The sequence below is a fragment of the Ambystoma mexicanum genome, chromosome 9, assembly GCF_040938575.1.
Source record: "Ambystoma mexicanum isolate Mex_15411 chromosome 9, UKY_AmexF1_1, whole genome shotgun sequence".
Classification (NCBI taxonomy): domain Eukaryota; kingdom Metazoa; phylum Chordata; class Amphibia; order Caudata; family Ambystomatidae; genus Ambystoma; species Ambystoma mexicanum.
In genome coordinates this window covers 638,923,781-638,942,782 of record NC_090931.1, presented here as the reverse complement: position 1 = coordinate 638,942,782, position 19,002 = coordinate 638,923,781, and the positions used below count along the sequence as shown (strand labels likewise).

The following is a 19,002-nucleotide window of genomic DNA, read 5'->3' as shown; positions in this document are numbered from 1 at the left end:
ATCTGTGATGCCTTAGGGAATCTCCACACTCTACATGATCTGTGAGGCCTTAGGGAATCCCTGCACTCTACATGATCTGTGAGGCCTTAGGGAATCCCTGCACTCTACATGATCTGTGAGGCCTTAGGGAATTGTTGCACTCTACATGATCTGTGAGTCTTTAGGGAATATCCACACTCTACATGATATGTGGGGCCTTTGGGGATCCCTGCACTCTACATGATCTGTGAGGCCTTAGGGAATTGTTGCACTCTACATGATCTGTGAGTCTTTAGGGAATCTCCACACTCCACATGATATGTGAGGCCTTTGGGAATCCCTGTACTCTACATGATATCTGAGGAGTTTGGGAATCCCTGCACTCTACATGATCTGTGAGGCCTTAGGGAATCTCTGCACTCTACATGACCTGTGAGGCCTTAGGGAATATCTGCACTCTACATGATCTGTGAGGCCTTAGGGAATATCCGCACTCTACATGATCTGTGAGGCCTTATGGAATCTCCATGCTCTACATGATCTGTCAGGTGTTATAGACTATATGTAAATGCTATGGAAAGAGAAGATCAGTCTTCCAGCTTTCTCCAATACAACACTGTTGCTTAAGCCCAGAGTAAACCTGTCAATTTAAGGTCACATTTTGTGCTCAGTGCCCCACATTTTGGTAAATCTCAATTTTTGGGAAAAAACAAAATGCTCTATTGCTGAAATAACAGGTCAGTGATCTGTTTAACTTGTCATGAAAGGCCCACATGTGCTCTGTGCTTGTAGTGCTGTACTACATAATATTCCCACAGACTCCTTAACATCTGCCATAACCACAAGTTATTTATTTGTGGTACTGAACGTCCAAGTGCCAGTGCACAGTCTGCCTCATGTATTCCTGAATACCACTCTGCAATACACACCGACCGTCAAAAGTATATTGCCCTCCCCCACCAGCCTCCACCCAACCTCTTCCAACTTCCCCAGTCAAGTCTAAAGGTTACTCGTGGCTGTCACTGGACAGATCTTCATCTGCCCTTTATATAATTGTTCCCCGAGGCTCCGGCCATATAGCCACTCACAAGATCCTCTCCAAGCACATCGCCCAGCCTCAATCCACAATGTATCATCCTCTTTTCTCATTACCACATATTTCTCATTTCCGACACTGGTAAAGTTCTTATCTGCTCTCCCATATTCCAACTCCATTCACATGTCTGCTTTATCCACATTAATACACTTCCAGTATTGTGGTGACAATCACTCATGTAATTCCTACCTCTTGCCAAAAGGCCGATGCCACCAAAAGTAATTATTGCCAATCTCTACTCTGTTCATGCCCACATTTCCTTTATCTACACTTCAGCTACTCTCAAAACGCTCAGGGCTGTTCTGCCCCCCCCCACTCCCAATCCCCCTGTATCACCTCTGACATGGCCAGGGTCACATATCTCAGCTCTCCTCGTCCCTGCTGCACAAAATATTTACTACTGGCATTGAACGTTTTCATTCAGTCTTTCACATTCTGTTCTTGCCATCACCAAGCCATTTTGTGGTACCCAGTGATAATATTGGAGACAATAATAGCGACTGAATTTACAAAGATGAATATATATTGCTAGAACTCAAGAGTGGGTAAAAAACAGCGACCAGCAGAAAAACTAAAGGCAAGGAAGTGTAATGCTAGGTGTGAGTTTTAGGTGTAAAGAAACTGATTTAGGTTAAAGTTGGGATAGAGGAGAGGGAAACAAGGAGAGTTTAGAAGTAGGAGAGGTAAAGGTATTATTACAATGGGCAATGTAAAAGGCATGTCGATATTTTTTTCTTGCAATATTTATTGCACTTTGGAATTGTACATCACTGTTATTTCAGCAATCAAATCACAGTGAACTGGGCCAATCATGTGACAAAAAGCTGAAGAACAGCCATATCTCAGAACATCTTGCATTATGGGAGATATTGTGGGGTGATGTTCCTTTAAAAAGCCTCAAGGGCCGAAAAATGATGGGATCTATGCAATTACTGTGCATCCATTACTGCGCAGCCGAAAATGTTGCATCCATTTTTAAGAATCTGTGTGAAAATAAATGCGGTGGAGACCACCCACAGCCCCTCCCCACTTCCCTGCACTTTAATAAATACCGTATTCCACCTTGGACGTTCACGTGGTGGTATGCGCAATACACCAAACTCTGATAGCACAAAATACACATCTGTGGTCTGTAACATTTACTGATAGTTATTTTCGTACCTCCGCCCACTCAGTCTAGTACAATTAAATGCCATCCAGTCCTCCCTCTGACGCACCCAGTGTTTCGCCACTTCACCTGAAGCTTACCAATATGTTTTTTAATCTAACGATAAAGTGCGCACATCATTTTTCCTGAAATCTTTCATGTATTACAATAAGGTCTTGGAATAATTTCTCCATTTTCTTTTCTCTTCTGTCTCCCCGTGTCTTCCCTCCTCCCTTCCTGGCGTTATTCCCTTCTCCACTCACCTATCTGCTGCCCCATCTTCCGGGCGACCCACCCCTACATTTCCTCTTCCATGAAACTTTGCCTCCACTTACATCGCTGACCTTTCCCTGCCCTTCCCGCAGCCTCCTGAAAGTGCACCTGCAGCTCCACGGTTTCACCGTCTTCATCGATGTGGAGAAGCTGGAAGCCGGAAAGTTTGAAGATAAGCTCATACAGAGTGTGATCAGTGCCAGGAATTTCATCCTTGTCCTCTCAACTGGCTCCCTGGATAAGTGTATGGGGGACGCGGACTGCAAGGACTGGGTTCATAAGGTGGGAAGCACAAACCCAGCCTGAAACCTTTCCATGCTTACTCTCCACCTATCTGAGTCACATGATGTTAAATCTGCGCGGGCATTGGTGGGTTAGGCACTGCTTGAGTCAGTGTATACACTGTGGCAAGACCTTTGAGGTTCTTGCAATCTTTGTCTGGATTCAGGGTGGTCTACCAGGGTTAGTGTGGCATACCCTGTGTCATGGTCTGTGGGGGAGGGCGTGCCAATGCTTGAGTGGGAATATACTAATCGGTCAGGGCTAAAGGACTCTGCCAATGCTTGGGGGGGAGGGGGGGTTGGTGCACCCTGTGGGGATCTGATAATGGTTTTCGGTGTGACAATAGCCTGCGCCAGGTCTGGGGATGCAGCTTGTGGAGGTATATTGGTACTTAAAGGGTAAAGGGTGTACACGCTGGACCTGTATTTGCAGGCATTTGCTGGTGCTTGATGAAGTGTGTACCCTGCGCTAGAGATTGCCAACAGCTGCTAGTATTCAAAGGGGTGTATGCACTGTTCTATGCCCCGCCTTTGTGGACTGGGGGGGGGCATTTGCTTTTGGCCGCATCATCAGGGACAGACACAGGCTCCAATCCATCCCTCGGTTCTTGGGCTTCCTGTGTAATGGCTTGGGTGATGTGCAGCTTCGCTATGATTGGATGAATTTATGCTCAGGGCTTGGCCACATTAATCCTTACCCCACAATATCATAAATAAGGAGGATTCCGACAGGCAGGGATGTGTAGACTGTGCTTGGACGGCATGTAGGGGAATTCTACTGCTTAAAACCTAAAATATTAATATCATCTCTCGCTGATCTTTTTCAGGAAATTGCAACTGCCCTGGATTGCGGAAAGAATATTGTTCCAGTGACAGACCACTTTGAATGGCCGGATCCGCTGAGCCTTCCGGAAGACATGAGGGCGGTCCTCAAGTTCAACGGCATCAAGTGCGTACTGGGGAACATTTTTAAAGGGGGTCTTTTGTTGTGTGCTTGTGGAATTTGGTGGGACAAAATTGGGTTGATATTCACTCACGGTTTGATGGTGAATAGAGTTTGCATGAAGGGAGGTTCAGGTGAGCTGGGCTCCTGGCATTAGGGGTAGGATGCATAGAGAATGTGATCACTGCACTGGTGGTCGCGGGGGCCTTGACTGGAGCATGGGCGATGGAGGGACTGTTTTTGCTGGTTGGGTTTACGTAATACAAGATCTCTGGCGCATGTGAAGAGAGGATGTATTTTCCTGAAGGATGAAGAGTGTGTCTCTGGTGTAATTCGCACCGCGTCACCTGAACAAGTGATGCCGTACTTGTGGCAGCATGCACAAGAACATGCACGTCCATTACGTGGACATGAGAACTGAGTTTGCTTTTTGCCCCCGGAGCATGAAGAATCCCTTCAATCTTAAGGGTAGTTTGCTTCCCTTGTTTGCTTACCCGGGTGGTTCCTCATGGGGTTGGCATACTCTGCTGGAGCTGGAGAACTGCTGTGGGTGATGGGGGGCATCCACGATGTGTATGGCCAGTGCATGTGGTTGAGTATCACAGGGGCCCCGAAAGACATTGGGCACCAAGACTTAACTCATTTGGGAGTAGAGAAAAGGGCAGGTATTGGTTAGTGTGGTCACCTGCTCCCCAATATTGTCAAGAGAGCATGATCTCTCTGAAGAGCTCTCCCTGCTCCTCGTAACACTGAAGGGGTATCTACTGACCTGACGACTTCTCTGAGCCGTTCATATTGTCACACCTTGTCTGTCTTTCTTGGGCAATGGTCACCATGCCTTCTTTGGAATCATCACCCTGCTTTTCTGGGCATGTTTTAAGGTATGCAGGGAAATTCATGGCTGTTCATCTATACCCCCACCCCCAAGACATTGGCCCATTGGTTCTCATACTTCTCTCTTTTTCTGGATTACAGGTGGTCACATGAATACCAGGATGCCACCATTGAGAAGATTATCCGCTTCCTGCAGGGACGCTCCTCCAGAGACTCCTCAGCCGGCTCAGAAAACAGCATGGATGGCACATCCGCACTCGGGCAAATCTAGAGTCAGTTCTTGGATAAATGCTCCCAAAGGTCTTCCACAGACTGTCCTTCCCTGCAGGAGCTCGTCCTTCGCTCATGGCGAGTCCAGGCCCTCTGTCCTCTTACAACTTCCTCTCACCTGAGATATGTCACAACCCCTACCTCTCAGGGCCTCCAAGTGCTTAGCAGAAGACCTGGGACTTGCAGGATTCAAGGATGAAGTTGTGAACCAGAATGAAAATGGCAAGGCCTCTGAACCGGGGCGTGTCAATTAAATTGTCTGAAATGGGATGGAATCTGGGAGGAAAGTACAAAATGACATGCTGTAACACCTGCCACACCACTGCATTTCGGGTGCAGAAACCTGGTTCATGATCATTGCAAAGACATCTAACTGGAACACAGCCTTCCAGCACGTGCCACGGTTTTTCGATGAACCAGAAATATTCCTTCCTTACTCGGTAACCATTTTCTATGCTGATCCGGATATGAGGAAGACCATTGTTGAGTTTGCTTCGTCCAGAAAGTCTTTGAACACAACATACATCGAAGGTGAAGACCATTACTATTGAAGAGTTTTGAAAGACCATTACTATTAAAGAGTTTTGGGGACTTTCCACTCTCCAAGGCAGGTGCGTCTTAGGGTCTGAAGAGAGACTATTGGTGGCAGTGTGAAGGACGGTGCCTCGTGGACACGTGATGCTACAAAACTTCCTGTAAAAAATCTCTTTGTGCTTGAAGGATGCGCCATGATGCCCCGCCAACAATTCTGCTGAAATTGGAACCAATGCTCACATGTAGAGGTGTATCTTTTACTTGTTGGGGACCTGCAGAACAAGCAGCAGGGCAGAATCGCCTGAAAGTGTTCATAAGCCGTTCCAGGAAGATGCATGCATTGGTTACCCTGCAGGAGGGGTGAGGCCCCTGGTCAGACTACTCACAGGACACGCTGGCAAAGAGGACACATGTGGCATGCCCATTCAGAGGGCTCCTGAGGGTTCCTCAGGTGGACGCAATCCTCTGCCTTCCATCCACACTTTTCTTTCCAACCAGGTCAACTTTATATATATACTGTGGACATTCCTTTCATGACCCCTTTCCCTCTTGCAACTTTTGCCCTCTCAGGCCCATGTTAATCAGGACCTTAATTCCTATCTGCTTCCGGTCCTCTTCACAGCAAGTGGCCCTCAGCCTGGGAAGCTACGCATCAGGCGAGCCAGGCGCATGAGGCTAATCCCCAAATGCAGGATTAATTCCCCCACTACCTGGTCAGGCTCCCCCTGTATTCCCATCATCCCTGGTGTGGTATTACACAAGAAGAAGGGAGTACTCTACATTTCGTAGAGCAGGCCCACTGAGATTATTGCCACCCATAGGCCTCGGAGGGCCCTTGAATGGTGCCCCAATGCACTGCGTGGTACACCCCAGCTGCTGGTTCCCTTCCTTTGGTTGAGCGGGTGTGCTCATAAGCGAGGTTGGTATAAGTGAGTTGTCAGTAAGTATTCCAGCAGTGTCAGTTGGATACTAGTGTTTGACATCACACCAAGAAACAAGTGTGAAGCTTTCTAGCTTCAGCGAATAGGGTCTGGACACCACTCAGGCACTATAGTGTATTTTATTTGTTTCGTGTATTTATTGTGCAGCTTGTCCTAGGCTTTCAGAGTTTCAGGCGGCGCTAAGAGGCTAAGATGCTTATCCTGCCTGTAGGTGCAGGACTCCTCAGGACTATTAAACATCGGTCTGTAAATGGGTATTCCCCTAACTGACCTTTTCAAATTGACCTTTTGTCCTAATTGACCTAATAATAGTGGTCCTAATTGACCTTCTCACAATTGACCTTCACCTTTATTTTTGTTCTTTTATATATGTGTGAGGTGGGTTTGGGATAATAAGTAATATAAGGGGATTGGGTGGGGGCTGTGTTTTTTTTTAATTAGGTGGGAGGTTGCGGGGGGTTTCCCCCGTATATATGTCCTAATTGACCTTTTAAATTAGATCAATTCTCCCGCTGGAGAATGCTTCATGCATGACACTAAGGCTAGACGGTATGGTTTGGGACACAGAACCATGATCCAGGCATCAGGAGACAGGTAAGAGAGATTTTGTTATTTGAGCCGGAGTGGAATAAGAAAGCTAGACCTACACACCCTACTTTATGGTCTCTTCTCAGTGCCAGGCAACACTCTAAGAGCATCCCATGTCTATCCCACTTTCTCAGTAGGATCTGCAGAAACCCTTCTACAACTTTGCCTTCAGTTTGGAAACTCACCAGTCACACCCACTTCCTCTTCCTCCTCTCTGTCCTCATGCCTTGGGGAGGAGGGCACCCAAGACATGCTCCTCCACCAGGGACGTCATTTAGGGGCTGCCAAGGGTCTTGCAACCCCTGAGGTCTCCCTTGCTACCCCTAAAAATTGAAGCTCCTGGGCTGTGGCCAATGCGTGTGGTTGTTTGTTTATAGAGTGGCTGGCTCTCTTGTTCAGGCTTCTGAAAAAAACAAGGGGTTCCACAAGTTTCAGCACTGACCCTAAATAAGAAAGAATAGGAATACAAAATAGTGTCTTTCTGGAATTCTATACAATAATTGCTCATTAAAGGTTTAAATCCAGGCACACTTCAGGGGGTGAGTCACTGATTTAGTCATTTCAGACAAAATTCTCCAAAAAGCATTTAGAGTAGAATAAGCATTAATTTCGGACTATGTATTGTGCCTTTCGCAAGTTGCAGTTATAGCATGTTTTTTCTGCCGATACATATGATATTGTAACCATATTTTTCATAGTGTACTTAGAAACAATGCTATGTGATGCCACTTTCTGTTTTGTCAAGGGGTAAACGGTCATGTTCCATCGCTTCCAGTGATGTCACTTTGGGGTGGGGCCAAATGCGATGTCATCAGAGGTCAAGGGTCATGTGATGTCACTTGCGCTACCCCTGGCATTTTGGTGAATGACGTCCCTGTTCCCCACATGTACCACTCAGCAATTACCTCTCTGTCTTACATATCTACCTCTCTGTTCTAAATGCAGAGACCCCACATCCACTCCCCTTCGCTCCTCTCCTTGGAACACTGATGCTGTCTGTGTAGGCCTGGAGGACGCCCTGGCACTACCCCTCCCACCAGAGCACACAAAATTCTCCTCTTTCTGCCCATTTATAGCGCTAGTACCGTGGCTATATTACTGCAGGCGGTAACAGCACCATTACTGCACCATAGATTCCTATGGACTCTACAAAAAATGGGGAGTAACAGCCATACCACAAATCGGGATCAGGCCCATTTACCGCTGGGAGACCACCAAGGGCATGATGAGGCCAAAGGTCACTAAGGGAGATGATGGCCACACTGCTAGCAGCCGGTCAATGCATGTTTACAATATTTTAAAGGTTCTAAGGTACTGGCTCGAACATGAAGTACCTGATCCACTGTAGAATTCTCAGAATACTTTGGCGGATCACAGCCGGAAACTGCAATTTAGGAAGACCAGCCCATCCAATAAGGGAGATTATTAAACAGAGAAGACGTGCTCAGCACAGGAGGGGCGGCCTTGAGAGTGCGCAAGCACTGAGGGTCGCAGGAGAAAATGTGTATGTATTCCTAGCATAATCCAACCCAATTTGATTTGATATCTAACATTTGCATCCAGTTCAACAGCCCAGATTGACCCCTTCTTATTCTAAACAAACCTGTTCCGTTTGGACAGTCAATACCCAAAAACTAGGCCATCCAACTCAAACAGAAAGGTGATTAGAGCATAGGGTGTCAGTGAAGTATTAGTGCAGGTGATTAGGCGTTGTCTAAATGAAAAGACCCTCAGTTACCACTCAGTAAGGGGTTGCTTGAGGATCAGTGGTGGATTTGAAGGGTTCCTTGATCATACCCTGAGCCTCACAGCTGTTGTTTTTCTTGATCCCTGCGGGTTACACTACTGCCAGACAACGACCACCGCCATTGCATACCTCCCAGCATCCACACTTCTTGCCTAACTCCTCCAGAATAACCAAATACATTTGCATTGTAAAGGAAATACAAGTAATGTGAAAGCTTAATGCTGAACATTATTCAGATGGCAAATTACACTGCCAAAAACAAGGATTTTATAATGGCGGTTTACCATGAATAGATCGAATTCGAAATGACAGGGAGAAAAACCGAAAGTGATTTATTTCGAAATTAACTTTAGGTTTTGTCTCCCATAGATAATTCGGACCATGCACTCCCCCACCCGACTCCACTACCTATCTTATGGCGGCACACAGCGAAGTGTGCTGCAGGCCTCTGCAATCCCTCTGCGACACTGGTTCCTTTCACGCACATGGAAGGGAACAGGCGCTGCAGGGTCCTTTCCTTTTTTTCTTTTTACTTTGCTTGTTCTCTGCTTTCCTTTTTATGGAAGCGGGGGACACTCCTGCACCCTTGAAGTTCCGGAATGTCGATCAAGAGGTACTTGTCGACATTATTTATACGGATACTCATAATGGCTATGACTGCTGTTATTACCAACAAACGTTACTTATTGTGTATGTCACCCTACGAGTGCATAGTTTTGTCATCACACTATTCGACAGGAGAGTGTTCCGATGCAGTAAGTAACAGAGTATACTTTTCACAAAGATAAATTACAGGTCTTCATTTCTTCTCAAAGTTTGTTGAAAAAAAGGATTCAAAGTATTTTGGGCAGCATAGTTCGCACGATATCACGTTTCTTACTTACCAGGGATCCTCGTTGACTGGTTATTCTTTTTGTTTTTGTCAGGATTGTGCCCACGAGTTTCTGCCCACACTTTAGTTTTTTGAGGAATCCTGTCAGAGGGGGGAGCCATCTTGGCTCCTCTGTTGCTTCCGCTTCATGCCTAATCTTATTGTCTTGTAGGATTGTTGTGGCAAGCAGCTAGTGTCAAATTCTGATGTCTGCTATACAGTGGGAAACGACTCACTGGCATGGCTGTTTTGCAGAAGCTAAAGTTTCTCTTTCACCCAAAATGGAAACCCACCGAGCTCAGGATAGAAAGTTGGAATCCACCTTCAATGCCCCACCACCGAGGTGACTGGGCCTGTCCTTTGAGAGTCAACATGTTCCTCTCTTCACCAGGGCATATTGGAGACCGGTGGAGTCAAGCTGGAACCGCCACAATGGCTGAACGAAAAGGAGGACAAGACCGTAGGAATGACCAAGGCCCTCATTAACCTGGTTGTCTTCTCAGTCCACATATAAGTAAGTACTAGCAAGCCCGGAATGAGGAAGACTATAAAGAGCCCAGCGGGACCGCTAAACAGTGGGGAGAAAAAGGGGAGACATCCTGCTGTTACAGTGTAGCAGAATCAGCTACCATTCACCCAGCGTTCTTCTGGCCACAACAAAGGTGGTTCGGCACGTCACCGAGAGGATGACGGCATTTCACCATTCAGTCATCCTAAGCTGCTTTCTGCTCATCCCCATCAACAGATTCCATGTGGCCTCTCCGGTAGACCCAGGATATAGTGGCTCACCCTCCAACATGGTAGCTCCAATCCCATGCAGACTCCTCACGTTGTTGCACCAGTGAAGAACTCACAGCACCCATTCGCTCCATGAGTAAACGTCTCCCAGTGGTATCCCATCCAGCGACTCGCTCTCAAGTGCACCACCGGTCCGCCATGGTCCACTCCAACCCCCCTTCATAAAGGGCTATGCCATTTTTCAGACAAGCTCTGTGCTGCTAGTCCCACAGATGTTATTGCCGCCAAACCACAATGACTGTGTTTTCCACTGACATACACACTCCCCACATCTTCATCTCCTTCCTTTTAGCCCTGTCCCGTGATTGAATGTGTTCTCAAAACACGAGAATTCCCCGATAAGGACACAGCCAGATGATGAGATTGTGTTTGTTACATGAAAATCAATACCACTATTTCTCTCTTTTTCCATATTTAATTAGCCACACACAAAGCAACAAAAAAAGGCACAGGAAGACCTGTTTTTAGGGCGTGATTCTGGAGAACTTAAAACAGTTTACCAGAAAGCACTGTTGCCATATCACTCTGGTCTCATTTGCAACAAAACCATTGTAATAAAAATCATTTCATATGGGACCTTAAACCAGTTTAAGGTGACTGAAATCCTATCTGTTACAGTTCATGAAAGCTGTTAACATGGGCCTCATTTTATGTTTGGTGTATCTTGGTGGTTAATCTGCTGAGATACCACCAAACTGTTTTACCGTTACAACCACTTTGTCCAGTGGTATTACCGCCGGATTATAATTAGTGGTAGGTATGTGTAAGTCCCCATTTATTTTGAGTTCAGAGGATTCAATGGGGGATTTTGGCATAATTACCCAGGCGGTAATTCCGCTGGTGGTAATTCTGTTGACATTTGGCAGAAAGTCGATGGATTTACCTCGAGCTAATAGCTGGATGTGCATCCTCCAACGTTCCATCAAACTCACAGTTGGGCAGTGCGGTAATGCGGCAGTATACGGCAATACTGCCACATTTTACCCGCACCGCCCAACTTTTAATGAGACCCAATGTCTTTCTTGATATAGTCTATGCAGTTTCCTGGCCTGATTACTTATGAGTATTCTTACTCAAGACATCCCTTACTCTATCAAGGGGAATCCCTTCCCGGAAGACTGGTAACTTGAACTGCAAGATGGGGAGTTCCCCCAGTTCCAGGAATATAAATAGCACTGCCTCCCATCTTCAAACCCTGCGAGTATGCCCAACCCAACAAGTGATGGGCCAGAACTGAGGGGAAGAGGAAGCAAGGCCTCTGATAAACAAGAGACTCAATCTGTGTAATAAAGATTATTATAATTATCTTATTTTTATTTGTATTACAGGTGTTTGATAAACAAAGCTCAACCCTTGTCAAAGGCATTCAAACCTTCCTGTACAATTACAAAAATATAACAATGAGTAAAACAAAATGTAAAAATTCAAAAACGACAAGATATGTTCCTTTAAAAAAAGTGCTAAGTATGAAACAAAAATGTTTCACATTTTTTACGGAACAGAAGAAGAGATGGGGCACAGCAAATAGAATCCAGCCAAGCATTACAAACCAAAGGAATGGCTGGGGAAAAGGCTTGATTCATAGTGAAGGGTAGATTACGGCTAAAGGGTGCACTATATCCCTCTTCCTTAGTCAGTTGCGGATGACAAAGCAGAACTACCTGTAAGGGATACTTCTGTTACACAAAAGACAGGATAGACTGATCTCAGATACGCCATCCACAAACTCGCTTCATCGGGCAAGAATCAAGTACGAGTTTACAGTCAGGCTAACTGAAGAACCATGGGAACAATCTCATCCACCCAAGCCATGACCAACAGCCTAGAATTTGTCATCATTGCTTACACTGATTCCTCAGCAGCTGGCTTATATCTGCAGAGCGCCCATAGACCAGTCGGAGCATCACAGAACACCTGACATAATGTCCTTGGAGGGTTTATTATCTTACTGGAAGAGCCAAAAGTAGCAAAAGGAAAGTCACAAGAACTAAAACCACCCGAACCGTAAGTGAAGACCCGTTGAATAAACCCCTCTCAGCATACTGTTGGGAAGAAATTAGAAAAAACAAGGCCCTACTTGTAATGAAATCAGGATGACAAAGGATGGTCCACGGTTTAAAATACACTTTTTTGGAAACACATAACAGAGGAAGAGTACTACCCAAAACTCCCAAGCCTGTCAGCCGATGTGATACCCAGCAGAAAATAACACTGCTGCAAATTGTGACAGAGTGCCATCTAGTGAGGGATGCCATCTGTCGAGGGTGGGACACATGAGCTTTTTTGATTTTTATCAATAAAGAGGTGCAGGTAATTCTATTTCTAAAATGAGATCTGCTAATCAGATCCCACTTTCACAACCCTCCATGCCAAAACGCATAATGCAAGCATGCACTTTGCTGCGACAGTCTACTGACTTCCCCAACAGCTGCCCCGCAGTGGCAACTGGTCAAGTTCAAACGTCTCAGGTGCATTCCTATACACAGCTGCTCGAACCTAAAGTTGGAACACACAGTGATGGCTTTTTAACCATATGCACCTTTGGTTCAAAATATCACAACTGTGCACCCCAGCAGGCTGGTGGCAGTTGATAAAAACTTAATATAAGCCATGCTTGATTTCGACATGGTGGATACTGAGAGTATAAAATGCTAACGTACGGTCTTCCCCTGTTACCCTCTCCTTACCTGGACATGCGTGAGATTTCTCCTAGCTGTGACCAGGAGAGGTTTAATAGCTGCTAGGGAAATAGTCCACAGATCAGATGACCCATTCCCAAACCAGGGAAAAGAGAAAACAAGACTGCAAAGGCCTTACCCGAACGGCACAAAGATTGTAAGTCTTTCACCGAAGAAGGATGTGGCCAGTTCAAAATGGCTTGCACCTTTTTTTTTGGACTGATTCGGATTCTTTGAGAGGTCAGACCATAGCCCAAAAATTCAACCTCCTTTCAACCGCCTGGAAATGAAAAAGACATTTGTCCAGTTTCGCATACAAGTGGCTTTCCAATAGCTTCTATAAAACCACACGAACATGGTTTACATGTACCCGCAACGGGTCTGAAACGTTAAGTATATTGTCTAGATACACAACAACAAAACGATTTAGGATGTCGATGAACACATCCTTATAAAGTATTAAAAGGTGTCAGGAGCATTGCATTTTTTTCCACTCATCTCCTTGTCTAATTCTAAACAAGTTATAAACCCCCAGAAGATCCTGTTTGGTAAATACAGTAGTGGACCAAATCTGATCGAGAAAAAGTGATAGGTGGAACAACGGATATCCATTCTTGATTGTAGGCCACCGGGGATTGTGAAACTCGTATGCACCCATTTTTTTATGCAGTCGCCATGTAATCTTTCAAGACTTCATCTTCTTGTTGGGAAAGGGAACACATGCATCCCTTTGGCAATCAGCCACCTTCTATCAAATCAAGGGGACAATTATAATCCCTGTGTGGAGGTAGAGTGGCAGCATTTTCTTTACTGAACCCCTCCTCGAAGTCCTTGTAAATGTCCAGTAGTGCAGTCTTCAACTACCATACATCATGCAGGCCTGTAAGTATTTGGCATGGACTATCTACTTCAGGAACGGGAGCCAGACAATGTAGTTGGCAAGACTTTGATGAGGTGTAGATGGAACGTGCATCCCAATCTATGTCAGCGTTATGTTTATGGAGCCATGGTATACCCAATATGAGCCCAAATTGAGGAGCGTCTATTATGTCAAACACCACCTTTTCACGCTGCCCATAGTCTGAGGATATAGTCAATACCCCGGTTCTGGTGGTTACTAAGCCTTACGCTAGATCGGATCCATCCACTGGTCGGACTATTTCCGAAAAGACTTTTGTTATTTTTTTATGCTGTTTTGGCAGGGAAAAAATCACATTCATAATCTTACTGTCAGCCCCGGAATCAATGAGCATGTTCGTTGAAACAGAACTTCCATGACCTAGTTCGAGGATGGCTTCTAAGTATACGTGCACCCTTTTAGTGTTTTGGGTCCTCTTGGAAACATGACTCATCCGCATAACCCTTGCTAGGGATTAATTATTATTACAGATAGAGGTCTGTGGCTTTCCTATGGTCTCATTCTTCTTGAGCAAGGGGGATCATTACTGCCCTTTCCTGCATTGGTTTGGAAGAATCTGGACCAGACCATAGAAGGGGTTGGGTCGGCTACCATTTGCATATTTTGGTTCATTCTTTCGTTAATGCTTGCATCTATTTGTCTTTTATAAAATGTATAAAGCACCTTTCGCCAAAGGCGCTGTAAAATAAAAGAATCAAAGAAACAGTACAATCATAAATTAAACTGATGAATACAAATTTGCATAAACAGAGAAATAAAAAGCATCTTGTTTTTACTTTAAAAAAAACTAGAGATGCAAGAAGGTAAAGTTTAAGATTAGTTTGGAAAATAGAGAGAGATGAAGAAGAACGAAGTGAAAGAAGTAGGGCATTCCAATGCTTTGAAGCTAAAAGAGAAAAAGAACAAATAAAATGAATTGGGGCACAAAGTGGTTTTGGGACAGTCAAAGAAATACGTTCTGAGATCACAAGGAGCATGAGGGAACACAGAACAAAAGTAAAGAGGAGAAACAGATGGGAGCCAGGCCGTGAGTACACTTAAAAAACAATCGAGAGAAAATGATACAAAAGATGGCATTCAAAGGGAAGTAATGAGATAGAGAGTAAAAAACAAGTGATAGAGGACCCTACACCGAACCCTGGGGGACACCATAAAGAAGAGGAAATAAATAAGAAGAATGTCCAGCCCAAGGACCAGAGTATAAGAACAGTCTATATGCAAGACCAATTCCAATAGACAGGGATAATTGTCAGGAACCACTGTAAAAAGACTTTTAACTCATCAGAGAGCCCCCTGGAAAATACTGCTGCTCCTTGTGTCTCGGGCCAGGATGTCTCTGTTATCAATTAGTTGAATTTAGCCACATACTGGGGACTTCCAGAGTGTTTCCTGCTTTGAGTAAATTCCTAATCCTGCAACTGGGCCTAATAACAGACATCATAGACCCTGTTAATTTCAGTCATAAGTGCCTTGAAATGGTATAGAACGGAGTAATTTTCTTCTAGAAAGGGGTTAGTCCAGTTGGCGGCAAGATACCCTAAGTGACAAAGCACAAATGTTGCTTTGGTAGTGGAGTCTTGGAATGCAGTGGGCCTGCACACATAGTGCAATGTACATTGATTAATGAAGGTTAAATACTTCCTGTGTCCTCCCAAGAAGCGTTCAGCTGGTGCAAGAGGAAACGGATGTGGAATTAATATGTGTACTTGTGACGGACCAGGGGGGAGGACCTGGTGCAGGGGAATGGGTGGCTGTGCCACCCCGGATTTCCAGATCTGGGGGTAGAGCATGAACCCTGACCTGTCGGAGATCTAGGCACAAATTGATAGTGGTATGATATATGATATTTATAACACGCCTAATACCCAGAGGTTTCGAGGCGCAGAACGGGGCATCGAACCTTTGTTGCTCCGTGTCGTCTTGCTTCCAAGGCGAGCATGTTGCCCATGAGCTATCCTCCCGAGACCCCTCTCGGGACCCCTCTCAGAGCGGCAATGTCCTGAACCAAAGCCGCAATGGGATCTGGGGTGCCCTTCATGCTGCCGTCCTTATGTGGCTATTTGTCTTTTCAATCTGTCATGCTCTATTATATTGGTATGCCTAAGTTACAACAGAGTGTCTTGTGACCCTGCCACACCAGCTTAATACCAATTGGATGTGTGAGGATAATGCAAAAAGACTGGAGGTAGTAACACAAGACAAGTGAAGGACTCACCTGCGCTAGAGTCTGGTCTTCCCCTGTAACCTGCTTTCCCTCTCCTTACCTGGCATACGTTAGGTTCCCCCAGAGGTGACCAGGAATGGTTGAATAGTTACTAGGGAAATAGTGCATAGACCAAATAAACTGATCCCAAACCAGCAAAAAGAGAAAACAAGTCTGCAAGGGCCTAACCCAGACAGCACAAGGTCGGGAACTAAAGCAGAAGATGTCACCCCCGCCTCTCAGAGAGCCTCATTAATCTAAAGTCAGCTTGAAGAGGGTCAGAAATAGTCTCCAGAAGTCCAGTAAAAGACACAATACGATACATTGAGGTGAAGTTCTGTGCACGGTTCCAAAGAATAACAAATCCAATGTGGGGCAAACAGTATTCAAGATAACCAAACAGCCAGAAATCAACCGTAGACCATGATCAAAGAAGAGTCCAGAGTACCAAATGGCAGTATACAGTGAGGCATAAGGCGAGAATCGCAGATCCATTCAGAAGACATCGAGAAGCACTGCAAAGAGTAATGAAACTCCTTTTGATGCAGTGATGCACTCTGCTTCCTACTGCACTCAACTTGATGTCTCACGTGATTTTACATAGTTCCCCAACCTTCTGGAAATCATAGTCTTTTGCTGTGAACATGGTCCCTGAGGTGGTATGGAAGACGCCAGGAACAGATGTTCCTCTGTCCTCCCTTATGCCTCACTACATGTGGTCTGAAAGTCTGAATCCACAACTACCATGTAGTCCAACCCAGGAAACCTCCCTTTTGATCCCCTGAAAAGGCTGCTGACATCCTCCAGTCAGCAAGAACACTTTCTGTGGGTTTAGCTGGGAACTGGTTCTTCAAAGGCAACCACCTCTCAACAAGGGGCTGATTGCGGGAGTTCTTTTGATGTAGGCAGACAGAGGAAAGGTGTAGAGTTAGAGTAGCCCAGGATGAAACTTCAGTTCACAGAGAGGTCTCACCATCTTAGATTTTGCTCCCAGATTTTCTGTACCCATCCTCCCTACTTCTTGCAGAGAAAGCACTCAGGCTTGCTCTGAACCAATTTTCAGATGACATTAAGTGTGGGACCTGATTAATCTTTGGAACGCTTTTGAAGAAGGATTCACTGGAACCTGATTGGGAGTACATTCTACTCCAAACTCCTCTGCCAGAGGGGTGAGGACCAGGAGCTCCAAGAAAGATCTCCTTAAGCATCCCACGGGCCTATTTGGGATGGCCAGCTGACTGGATAAGGCCTGCTGCATTTGAGACACTGGTACTCTGCATCCCAACACCTGGGGTGGCAGAACCCTGCAAGTGCCCTCTACAAACCTTCCTGGTTGGGAAGGGCAGAAGAAAGGACTTACATTGCCCCTGTGACCCTGTACTGGGCCTCACAGCAACCCAGAAGTTAATGAACTGCCAGGGCCATATTTTCTGCTTTGACCTGCCAGTGAGCTACACCACCCCGGACATTTCCTGCCTTCCTCCCAGAAACTAAAAAGCTCACAGAAAGCAGCCAATGCCTTTTTGCTGCCTAAAGATGCTTTTCAAGACAACTCAACCATGCTCCATTCACTTTGAGCTGCTGCTCGACCTATGTTGCTGCCTTTGGCACTCCAAGTATTTCAAACTACTTACCTGCTCTTCGGGCAGTTTTGACGCTGACTAAACCCATTAAAGTGTTTCGTCCCATTACAGCTTGACCTCTGGCTCAACTCTGTAGAAACGCCCGATGCCCAGTGCCTCAACATTTGGCTCGATCCATCAGAAGGATTGCCTTGACCTGCTGGTACCCATCAATGAGCCCATCTTGAAAACGGACTCAACCCAGCGTAAAAATCCTCCAAACACGACTCGACCGCTGACTCGGCCTGTTGCAAGCCCTCAACTCAACCCGTCACGAACACTGATGCGATCCATTGGGAACCCCAACTTGAAATTGTCTTGATGCCGTCTCACCGTTGGGACAGCACAACCTGACTATCTCGACATTGGCTCAACTGCAGAAAAGCACCTAGAAACCTGGCTCAATGTAGCTGAGCCCTGAAAGACAAGAGCCATAGTTATTTCAAGTGGCCCTGTTCCCCTCTTCCGTTTTTAAGGAACCTCACGACTTTCAAGCCCCTTCTTTCCCTTTTGAAAGACATATTCATTATCATTAAAATTCTGCTGCTGGCATCTTTGCCTGGGCACCCCTGTCTACTAACCCAGAGTGCCCCCTTATTTCAAAGTCTACTTTCTCTGTTTTCACAGTAGTGATTTTATTAGTTTTGTGCATTTGTTTGTTAGTTTATTTAATTAAAGATCCTATGCTTGTATAGAACCTTGGTTGGACATTCTTTTATATTAGTACCACTGTACTGTTCTTGTTCGGAATGCTTCAGTATCAGCTCACCCCACTCCCGAAGAATATAGCCTGCCCTCAGCCTGTGAAACCTTATTTGGCAAAGGGGTATACCTGTCCGCCTATGCCTGTTTCACCTTTACAATAGGGATGACTGCTGCTTCAGTAGTGCGGGGGCAGAGTGGGCACTGCTCACCCCTGGATTCCTGAAGAGCAGTAGAAACTTTGTCACACAGACACAAAGCTAACTTTTTCCAAAGATTGGGCTGGAAGGGCTTGGGATCCTCTGCAATCATTGTAACACCAATGGAAAATCCCATGAACGTAACAAGGATCTTTTGGAAGGGTGTGCAAAATTACAAGCTTGAAAAAGATTGAAGGCAAAGGCCACGATAACCAACATATCTGCCTAAACACCCTGACCACTCGAGTTGCTATCCATTGAGCATGTACATGTGCCACGGCTATTCCCAGCAAGGAGCCATCTTGAAGGAAATGCAGACTTCAGAAAAGAGAACCAGAACAAGACTGAAGGCCCTTAAATAAGCAGTGGTTAGTCT

The 19,002-nt window shown here is 45.6% G+C and overlaps 1 protein-coding gene across 1 annotated transcript in view; it reads left to right on the top strand.

The window, feature by feature from the left end:
• Positions 1-19,002, top strand: part of SARM1 (sterile alpha and TIR motif containing 1) — a 189,460-nt gene that overhangs the window by 153,187 nt on the left and 17,271 nt on the right. Inside the window, exons 7-9 of the mRNA XM_069615344.1 lie at positions 2,588-2,777; positions 3,604-3,725; positions 4,695-19,002. The exon at positions 4,695-19,002 is cut by the window's right edge and continues 17,271 nt beyond it. Of these exons, the coding sequence (XP_069471445.1) occupies positions 2,588-2,777; positions 3,604-3,725; positions 4,695-4,824 (442 nt within the window). The 3' untranslated portion in view covers positions 4,825-19,002. The remainder of the gene's footprint in view (positions 1-2,587; positions 2,778-3,603; positions 3,726-4,694) is intronic.